At 36.4% G+C, this 11,162-nt stretch overlaps 1 protein-coding gene across 1 annotated transcript; it reads left to right on the top strand.

The window, feature by feature from the left end:
- Positions 1 to 8,512: 8,512 nt before the first annotated feature.
- On the top strand, positions 8,513 to 10,812 carry LOC107761416 (large ribosomal subunit protein eL43). The gene is made up of 5 exons (XM_016579642.2): positions 8,513 to 8,630; positions 9,317 to 9,356; positions 10,212 to 10,300; positions 10,433 to 10,515; positions 10,597 to 10,812. The coding sequence occupies exons 1-5, from the start codon at positions 8,628 to 8,630 to the stop codon at positions 10,658 to 10,660; spliced, it is 279 nt and encodes a 92-aa protein (XP_016435128.1). The 5' UTR covers positions 8,513 to 8,627; the 3' UTR covers positions 10,661 to 10,812.
- Positions 10,813 to 11,162: the final 350 nt, after the last annotated feature.

The raw sequence follows: 11,162 nt of genomic DNA, 5'->3' as shown, positions 1-11,162 counted from the left end.
CCCCCTCTTCTTCTCCTTCCCCCAAACAAACCCTCCTCCCATGGCTGCCCTCGCTGCTTCTGCTCCCCCTCACGCCATCTATGACTGCCCCCTCACCACCATTTACTCCGTCGCCATTGACGCAGCAGCTGCCCCGTCTTTCATCTTCTTCGTCGAGCTCAAACAGTCCGTCGAGCTCCAACCAGCTTCACCTGCTGCTTCTTCTTCTTCATCTCCGTTGCGTCGACCTCCAGCTCCTCACAGTCCGTCGAGCTCCAGTCAGCCACCATGGCTGTTGCTTCGTCTTCAGCTGCCCTCTCGTCGTCACCACCCCAGCTCCACCATGAACGACCAACAACCATGGTTGTTGTTTCTTCGTCTTCGTCTTCTTCGTCAAGCTCAACCAGTCCGTCGACCTCCTCGTCGACCACTTTTCAGCGACGTGAGGCAGTCCGTCGACCCCCTTTCTGCTTCACTTTCTTCGTCGTCAAGCTCCAACCATGAACGACCAACACCCCATGGCAGCCCTCCAGTCGCAAGCTCCAACGACCCCCTCACATGGCCGCTTCTTCTTCTTCATCAGTCAAGCAACTGCTCCCCATTTCCAGCCGTGAACCACCAGCTCAGTCATATGTCGAGTTTTCCGTTCGAACTCGGACTTCAAACTAGTAGGTTTCCGTTCTCTTTTCTTTTAGTTTTCGTTCATTAAATTCATCTTCCGCTCCTTTTCTTCTTTCTATGATTATGTTCGTGTTCCGATAGGTTGGTTTGAATTCGAACCCAGGTCTTTGTTTGTGTTAGAGATAATTTGTGTTCATTTTTGTTTGAAGTTCGTTAGTTTTTCATCAAGTAATTTAATGTCGAATGTCGAGTGATTTAGTTTGAATCATTCATCTTTTTATAATGTTGTTGGATTTAATTCGTGTTCATTTTTTGTTTAAAGTTCATTAGTTTTTCATCAAGTGATTTAATGTGAGTGTTTATGGTTTGGTCTTTAGTTTTTGATTTAGTATGAATCATTCATCTTGGTTATGATGTTGTTTGAATTAGTTTGAGGTCAACTGATGATCGAGTTTAGTGATTTGGATTTACTTGTTTGTTTTGATGAGTTTGTTCGGATATGAATCTGACTTTGTTGTTAATTCATGAACGTTCTCGATTAGGAGTTTGTTTGGCGAGTTTATTATGCAGAGTTTGATTATTAGTTGTCAATTGTCAGGTTTGATTTGGTTATAGCTGCTGTAATTTGATTAATTGATTAGGTGAATTGGTTATAGCTGATATGGTTTTGGTATAGATTGAAAGGGATGGGGGTAGAATGGTAAATTACAGTTTTTTCAGGGGTAGAATGGTAATTTCAGTAGTTTCAGGGGTATTTTCGGGATTTTAAGTTTTAGTAATTGATTAATTTGAGTGTTATGTCCACTAAGCGCTAATATATTAAAATAATACATAAAATAATACGTAGTGGGGGACAAGACATAATTGTGGGAATTAATACATTGTTTAATATAGTGGGGGACAAAACATGCGGTAGTGGGGAATAAGAGAATTAAATAAAGAAAAGATATGTGGTAGTGGGAACTAATATATTTGTTTAATATAGTGGGGGACAAAACATTAAGTAGTGGGATTCAAAAGGGGGAATGAGGAGAAGATGGTGGGATTTAATTTAAGTGCTTCAAGTTTGGCTATAAAAAAGAGGGGCTGGACACAAGTTAAAGAGGGAACTTTCTGAATATTAAGAGGAATTCGAAGACAGATTTTCTGAATATTAAGAGAGGAGGGAATTTTCTGAATATTAAGAGAGAATTGGGGAGGATTTTCGGAACATTAAGAGAGAATTGAGAATTTTCGGAACATTAAGAAAGAATTGGGAATTTTCTGAATATTAAGAGAGAATTGGGAGGATTTTCTGAACATTAAGAGAGAATCAGGGATTTTTCGGAACAGAAAAAACATCCTGGAAATCTAAAGAGAGAGCAGTATACACCCGATATATACTCTGAATACACTGGATATACAGAGTCAGAATTTAAAGGTTATACATTAACTGGTCTTTCAATCTAAAAAAGGTTCACTTTGTTTCTGCCCGTTGATTGCTGTTGGTGTTTTCTGGATTTTCATTTGGTTTGTTCCTTGAGTTTGGTTGGTTATTTGCTACTAATTCACTGGTTATTGCTGGATTTTTTGCTTGATTTTAAAATCTAAAAAACGTTTCTCGTTGTCGGTTGTTACTGGTTGCTGGGTGTTGCTGTTGTTATATGCTACTGCATTTCTGTTGATCTTCCTCTTCTTTTGCTTCCAATATCAGGTACACAACTGACACGCTGGTTACTGTAAGCTGAAACATGAAGGATGAATACAAATAAAGAGTTGAAGTTTTAATTTGATTTAGTTTTGTTACTGATTGTACTCAGGACATTCTATACACTACTGTTTAGTAAAAGATTTCTGTCATTTCTGTATAACTGAACAGTGTTATAGTAATGTAGTCAATAATGTCCCGTTGTTTTAGTTTGGTTATTAGGTAGTATGAGTTCAAATGCATGTTAAATAAAACCAGGCCAGTAGACTGTTTTAATATCATGGCAATCTAGCTCCAACAATCAATTGTTTGAATTTAGGATTAAAACTAGACCCTTAAGGTACTTCATTCCAATTAATTGTTCTTTCTAAAACTTGCATGTAACTTGCTTGGTTAGATACTATCATCTTATATCTCTATAATTGCAAAAATTGTGAACATGTGTAGAAATAATTAACTAGGCCCAATATTGGAATAAAACGGCCCAAGTCACGTTTAATACTACATGCGGTGAACCTGGGCCCACGTTGGCCAATGGGTAGTCCATATTGTGTTTACATTCTGATTTAACAAATTGTGTTCGAAATCCGACTATAACAACTCGTAAGCATGTAAATAAATTAGGACCTTTTCTCTTTCATTTTTAGAGACAAATTTAATAGAAAAAATGTAGGCACTTTAGGATTATCCGTTTAAAATAAACGAGATGAGTCTCTCCCAATAAAACGCACAAGTTGCGGGGCCCTCAATAATTGGTTAATAATTGTATATACTTGGGGATCGGTAGTTTAGCAAATTTCACGGCCTTACCCAAAATAATGATACGCTAGTCGCTTTAGGCGCGCCTTTAACAATTTACTTTCTTAAACTCCGGTGCACATTTATGTGACCCAAATCCAAATCTCGACAGAGTCGAAATGTGTCGATAACCACGGGTATATTGATGTGACGTTGTTCGAGATACGTTTTTTACAATGTTGTAATTCTCTATTAAAATAATAATAATAATAATAATAATAAAAGCGGTAAAGAGTTTAAAGTTTGCACATAAGTTCATAATTGTATAAAATCAGATAATCAAGCCGAATATGACAGTTGAGCGACCATGCTAGAACCACGAAACTCGGGAATGCCTAACACCTTCTCCCGGGGTAACAGAATTCCTTATCCGGATTTCTGGTGCACAGACTGTTAAATAGAGTCATTCTTTTCCTCGATTCGGGATTCAACCGGTGACTTGGGACACCATAAATCTCCCAAGTGGCGACTTTGAAATAAATAAATAAATCTCGTTTTGATTGTCCTTTAATTGGAAAAAACTCCCTTCTGCGCCCCTTTGCGGTGGCGCTGGCGCTGGCGAAAAAGGAGGTGTGACAGTCATTAATTGTATGGGGTCCATGTGGATATATTAATAAACCATAAGAGTATTCAATATATCTTCAAGATGAAGGAGTTGAATCAAAGGCAAAGAAGATGACTCGACTTACTCAAGGACTACGATATTGACATTCTCTATCATCCGGAAAAAGCTAATGTTATGGAGGATGTTCTTAGCCGAAAATTATTGGGTAGTTTGCCTTAATTGGAAGCACGTCAAAGGCGGATGGCCAAGGAAGTTCACCAGCTAGCTTGTTTGGGAGTTCGTCTTGCTGACAGTGAAGGTGGGGTTATGTTGCAAAATAGGGCCTAGTAATCACTCATAGTAGAAGTCGAGGAGAAATAATATGACGATCCATTTTCGGTGCAATTGAAGGAGGGGATTCATAAACACTGGACCACGAATTTTTCTCTTGGCATGAATGATGGTACACACAGGTACCAAGGGCGATTTTGTGTTCTGAATTTGGACGATTTTCGTGAGAGAATCATGACGGGGCTCACAATTCCAAGTATTCTGTGCACCCAGGCTTTACGAAGATGTACCATGATCTCAAGGAAGTCTACTGGTAGAATGATATGAAGAGTGATGTAGAAGACTTTGTGGCCAGATGCCCAAACTGTCAATAAGTGCAGACCGAGCACCAAAGGCCCGATGGTTTGGCATAAAATATAGAAATTCCAATATGGGAGTGGGAGATGATCAACATGGACTTTGGTAGGTTTAGCTTGCACGCCTAAGAAGCTTGACTCGATTTAGGGTTTTATGGACCAACTCACAAAATCAGCGCACCTCTTTCATGTTAAGGTTACCGACATAGCAGAACAATTTGCTTAGTTATATATTAATGAGATCGTTAGGTTGCATGGCACTCTATTTCTATCATCTCGGATCGAGGGGCACAGTTCACCGCTAACTTTTGGCTGAAATTTCAGCAAGGTTTAGCTACTTAGGTGAATCTTAGTACATCTTTCCTTCCATAGATCGATGGACAAGCAGAGCAAGCTATACAGACACTTGAGGATATGTTGTGTGCTTGTGTTGTTGACTTCAAACGTAATTGGGATGATCATTTGCCACTTATAGAGTTAGCCTACAACAATATCTATCATTCCAGCATTTAGATGGCAACATTCTAAGCTCTATACGGTAGGAGATGTAGATATCCCATTGGTTGGTTGAAGTTAGAGAAGCAGAATTGATAGGGCTAGACCTCATGCATCAGGATATGGAGAAGGTCAAGATCATTAAGGAACGGTTAAAAACCACCCAGAGTCGCCAAAAGTCATATTCGGATGTGCATCACCGGTATTTGGAGTTCTAAGAGGATGATTGAGTATTCTTGAAAGTTTCTCCCATGAAGGGTATAATGCGATTTGGGAAGAAAGAAAAATTGAGTCAAAGTTATATCGGACGGTACAAAAATCATGCAGAGGTGTTGGTCAAGTGGCTTATAGGATCGAGTTACCTCCAGAGATGTAGTTACCTCCAGAGATGTCCTTAGTGGACCCAATATTTCATGTATCTATATTGAAGAAGGTGGTTAGAGATGCGTAGCTCATCGTCCCGGTGGAGGCTATTGAAGAATTGACTTATGAGGAGGTTCTGGTTGTCACCCTTGATCGACAAGTCCAAAAGTTGAGGAATAAAGAGATGGACATTGTCAAAGTGTTACGGCGAAACCAACAAGTTAAAAAGGTCACCTGGGAGGTCGAGGAAGAAATGAAAAGGAAACACCCTTATTTGCTTTTGTAACCAAATAATTTTATTTAAAGAAATGTTAGAAGTTTACTTTTTATGAGTTATGTTCAACTTGTATAGTTCATGTTAAAGGTGCCCCTTTTGTCAAAGCAATGTTTATAAGGTTATAGTTGGTGATTTTTTCATGCTATGATGCATTGTTGTGTTATGAATATGTTGTTAGTATTGGTTTCTGGGCCTCTGACAGGTGGATAGACCCAAATAAAGGGGAAACTTTGTCGAAAGTTTTAAAATTTTGGGGAGTTATCCAAATTGGAACTCTTGGTGTATGAACAAAGAGTTAAGTCATACTGGGTGTTTCAGGCGGGCTCTATTCCACATTTGAGGGCGAATGATCCCAAGCGGGAAAGGATGTGAGCCCCATAAACGTTCACTAGGATTTGAGTTTTATAGTGCCAAGGTAGGCCAATGTGTTTTGCAAGATAGATATACGGTATAGATTTTTGGACTATGCAATATATCGTAAAGAAGGTTGAAGAATTTGCAGAAGATGGCAATTTTGTGGTTCATTATGAGACCACATATCTGTTCCGCTGACCGTAAAACCATCCTAGAGTGAATCAGGAGAAGTTTAATTTTGAGGGCCACTTAACTGTCCAATATGCGACCGCGGTATCAATCCGTGAACCATGGATCTGTCGCAGATAGGATCAAGCCTAACCCAGATTTGGTAGACCAATTCGCGATTCTTTTCACGGACCGCACACCTATTTTTTATCCGCAATCGCAGACCAGACTCAGAGGTTGAAATTTTGGGAAATTTTTACCCGACCCTATTTTAACAAAAAGGCACCGTGAGTTATTTTAGAAAGCTTCAACTGTTATTTTAGAGAGAGGAGAGTAATCTAAAGAGATAGGGAAGAGCTCCAACATTCCTACTTTTCAAATGCTTGCTCAATCTTGAAGATTCAAGGAAGTTATTCACTAGGTCATCAACTATTCGGGTAAGACTTCGCCTCTAGGTTCCATGCAAGCTTTGTAATGGGTTTAAGTATGATTTTATAATGATGGGCTTATGGGATGGTGATCGAAAGCCATAAACCATCAAACTCGAACGTGGGTGTGCATGAGGGCTAGGAAGTGTGATTCTTGAAGTTTGGAGTAGATGGTTGGGCATGTGCGTGCCAATTGAGGTTGAGAGGTGTTGTAGGAATGCGTAGATTGATTCCTTGTTGTTGAAATTGGTTTTTGGGAGAGAGAATTTCAGGTAGACTTATCGGTAGGAAAATAAAGCCATGTATATGTATGATATAATAAAAGTGATGTTAAATAACTATATTGCCCTCGAACTTTTTGAAAAGGCACTAAGCAAACACGTCAAAACTCAAGCGCTTCTAATATATAGTAAAGTAATGTAAATGCACAAACAGAGTGTGCTCAAGTAAGTGTCTTATTCTTTTTCCCCCAAATTTACTAGTGTGCTAATTATTATTTTCATCCTCCTTTAACTGTGTAGATACGTCACAAATCCTATTGATTTGTTGTAATATTTTGCACATAGTAGATTCCTTTTTTCAAATGTGATGTGTTAGTGAGTTCAACATATATTATTTATTGGATAAACAATTGATCTAGTATATATATATAATCATTGTCTCTTCCTTTAGGAAATACCTAAGTGGAACATAAATATACAATCATATAACCATAGAGATTATCGCATTATATATTATTTATAGGATAAACGATGTGATATAAAACCTTTTTATTTCTAAAAAAAATTTGTATTTAATAATTTAAGTCGCTAGTAAAAACATGTACAAGTAATAATCCAAAATTCTTGATAGGTAAGTTTCAAAAATTTGCTCCGATTCTAATCATTGTTTGTATTTAACAATTTAAGTCGCTAGTAAAAACATATACAAATAATAATCCAAAACACTTGATAGGTAAGTTTCAAAAAGTTGCTCCAATTCCGGTGGTATGTCATGTGCTATAATACTTTTATAGATAGGTTAGATTATGGAAAACCCAATCCACACAGAACAACAAACTCAATGAAATCAGACAAGTGTGGTCTGGGAGGATAGAATTATGTACACAGACCTTATCTGTACTGTGTTTATACTAGATATAGATAAATATCTAACATGCATTTTTACATAGATAGTTATTACTTAACTATAGTAAATACTCTATTATGGTCTAAAAGACCTTGTTCGCCCAAGACTTAACTCCTTTTATTCCCTTTCATGGAAATATAAAATTTCAAAAAGTGATGCAATTTACAAAATTGTCTTCTATTGTCAAAATTAGGGTTTTTCATACAAGTGTTGAGAGTAAAAAGTGGGAAAATTACCAGTTATGTCCATTTATAAGTAGCTTATTAAAAAAATTAGCCAATTCATGAAATATTGCTAGTATTAGCCAAATATTACTAATATTAGCCGGTTAGCTATTTGTAGCAAAATTAGGTCATTTTTTTTGCTTTTTTAGTGGGTGTTATTAGAATAGATTGGGTACATCTTAAAGAGTTCGAATCTCAGTTTTGTGATGATTTGGTGAAGTTTTGAGGTGGTTTGAATTGAAAATTCGAAGTAAAACTCGAACATGAAAAAAGTGATATGTGTATCACACTATGTATTATATTTGTATCAATTATGTATCACATGTATACCTGTGTGTGAGATACATGCCTAATACATGTGTCGCAGAAGAACTTTTTTGAACTCGATTTAATTACGAATTTTGATACAAAATCAGTCCAAATTACCTCCAATCTTCCTCAAATTCTGTATATTGTCTTATCTATATGTTTTCAATGAATTTCAACTATACCCATTGAAAAAAGTTTCTTTTTTGCTTAGACTTTTGGAATATTATATTTTTTTTTGTATTTCATTATCTTATTTGCTACCTCATCCATGAAATTTCCTTTCCATCTTGCATCTAATGTTGCTAATCACGCTTAAAAATATGGAGGGGGATTTTTGTATGTGATTCTTTGAGATAAAGAAGCTTATTTATTTAGTTTTTCAATTTTTATATGTGTTTGGCTTTGTGTAAGTTTCCTAAAAAGTGATCATAGACCCAACCCGGTATTGTATTCGGGTCAATCCGAACATCACATACAATGGGCCGAATCTTGTCCCAGGCAACTTTTTTGACACTACAAAATCGCAAGGACGAGAAAAACGCCAATCTTTCTTGCCCTAGCACACTTCATCAGCAGCCGCTGCAAAATTTCCATCAACAGTCAAAATGGTACCTTTTTTTTTTCCTCCTCTGCGTTATACTTCACTTGTTAAATATAAATTTAAATTGAAATACATAATCGTTTGTATAGATAATCATATATTTAAAGTGTCAAAAGAGCTGTAATTTTTTAGCTCATTCAAGCTGTTTCCGATTTTTTTTCCGTTTATTTTGATGATGAAAGAGTCAATAATATTAGATGAGCACTTCATTAGGTTTATTAATGTTATTGGAGAATGCTAAAGATTGCATCTTTTTGTGAAATGGCTATTGTCAATGATTTTTTTGGAAGTGCTAATATTATTTTAACCTTAAAAACCAATGGCTTGTTTCATTGAACACTCGGAAAAATGTATTGTGATAATAGCAATTGAAAACACTAGTTTGAACTAGAAATAAGATTCATTTTAGAGTGTAGAATTTTCGTCTTGCATATTTTAGCAATATGTTTTACAATAATATCGATTATTAGTGGTTAATCTTCTGGTTGGGTAGGTTTCAGTTGCCGTATTTGGGTCGAGGTGGATTTGTTTAGTATACTTTTTTTAGTGTGAAAAGGTAGACTTGTTTAGTCTACTTTAACTAGGGAAACCTGTTGCTAATGAGATGAGATGGTGTAGATACCACTATGTGCACCTGAACTTTAGCAGAAGTTGTGTTGAGTTTTAATGTGTAATATGTTCTTTTTGCCGCAGACTAAGAGGACCAAGAAGGCTGGAATAGTTGGAAAGTATGGTAAGTATTATAGCTCCTTTTTAACTCATTTTACATTTTGCATTAATGAGGATATTATTTGATTTTGTATTACCATAAGGCTCTTATTTGTAACTTCAATAACTACATTTGATGATGTGGTTTGATTTTCCCAATTTCACTTGCTTGAATAGGATTTTGCTTCAATCTATATTTCCTTATATTTGATTCTTGCTACATTGGCGAGTCAGCCTGGATTTCATCAGTCCAATACTTCCATTATCTTATTAGAAGTTCTACTGCACACTGTGGGTTCTTGTTTTTAAGTAATTTTTTTATTTTTCAATGTAAGTAATAAGTACTAGATCCATGCAGTGCCTGATTGATTTCTCCCTGAGATGTTTTGGATCAGGCTATGTCATCAACACTAAGATAGATAGTAGTTTCAGTCAATTGATGCTAATATCCCTAAGCTGGTGCTACTAGTTACTACAATCAATCACATTCGACGTTATGCCTTGGTAGATGTCTGTATGTCTGAAGTGAATGTTTATGTGGGTCAGGGTGGATGTGAATTGAGGTTTTGGCGGTTTTTTGTTGACCTGACACCCTCTTAAAATTAAAATTTTGTCCACAACACTATGCTCATGAGCTGGAGTCAGTTCTTTTTCTAAAGTTGCTTCTGTTAGCAGTATTCTCTCCTTGGATATCATTTTACTGTTTTTTTATTAGTATATATCGTGGTTTTCATTCAAGGCAATTATATCTCTGATTTTTGTATTGGATGATTTAAATTGCCCTTTTCATCAGTTGCAGTTGCGTATACTATTGAAAAATTACTGTTTTCTTATTGTCTGACAAATTTATATTCCTGATTGTCTTTCCTTCTATTCATAGGTACCCGTTATGGTGCCAGTCTGCGTAAGCAGATTAAGAAGATGGAGGTTAGCCAGCATAGCAAGTACTTCTGCGAGTTTTGTGGAAAGGTATGGTTTGGTACACTTAATAAACTGGAAGCTCCATGCAATATGATAGTTTTCTTAGCTGCAAGTTTGGATTCCTGATTTACTTTAAATAGTTGTTAAGTTTATGATTCTCATCATATACTTGTTGAGCAGTATGCAGTAAAAAGGAAAGCAGTGGGAATTTGGGGCTGCAAAGATTGCGGCAAAGTCAAAGCTGGTGGTGCTTACACATTGAAGTGAGTAATTACTCTCTCAACTTCTTGTTTTTTCCTTTTTTTTGTGCCTGAATAACTAATCCCGATTTTCTTTTTTAATAGCACTGCAAGTGCGGTTACAGTTAGGAGTACAATCCGAAGACTGAGGGAGCAGACTGAGAGTTAGAGCAACTGCCTTTGGCACAGCTTATGATGTGTCTACTTGTGTTCTGAGATCAGACTTGTTTTTCAATTTTGAGTACTTTATGATGTTGAACCAGCTCGATTAGCCACTAATATACTTGAGAATTTCAGTTTATTCAAAGACAATTATATTCACTGTCGCATTATGTTGGTATTATTTCTTAAAGGCTTCGATTTAGTTTGGACTCGAAATTTTCATTATGATACTCAGGTTGTTGGTTCAACTTTAATCATTTTGAAATTTGATTAAAGTGAAAGGCGTAGTAGCGCTGTTCATTCGGATCGGATGTCCGAAATCCGAACCGATGCATTCAATTTCGGATTGTGTTTATTAAATTTTTTGATCGGATTCGGATTGGTATATTTTAATCCGATCCGAAATCCGAAATTATTAGACAATGTATAAATACTATACTTTAATTTCGGATAGTCAGTATTTCATTTACATCTTCCTTCAAGTTATTATCTTTACAATGGATTTAGCT

Source organism: Nicotiana tabacum, chromosome 1 (genome assembly GCF_000715075.1).
Source record: "Nicotiana tabacum cultivar K326 chromosome 1, ASM71507v2, whole genome shotgun sequence".
NCBI lineage: Eukaryota > Viridiplantae > Streptophyta > Magnoliopsida > Solanales > Solanaceae > Nicotiana > Nicotiana tabacum.
This window is presented reverse-complemented; position numbering and strand designations above follow the sequence as displayed.

What these genes read in the sequence shown, in the direction of transcription:
- LOC107761416 (XM_016579642.2), top strand. An exon ending in TGGAATAGTTGGAAAGTATG is followed by an intron (nt 9,357 to 10,211) that starts GTAAGTATTATA and finishes TTCTATTCATAG; the next exon opens with GTACCCGTTATGGTGCCAGT. An exon ending in GGTGGTGCTTACACATTGAA is followed by an intron (nt 10,516 to 10,596) that starts GTGAGTAATTAC and finishes CTTTTTTAATAG; the next exon opens with CACTGCAAGTGCGGTTACAG.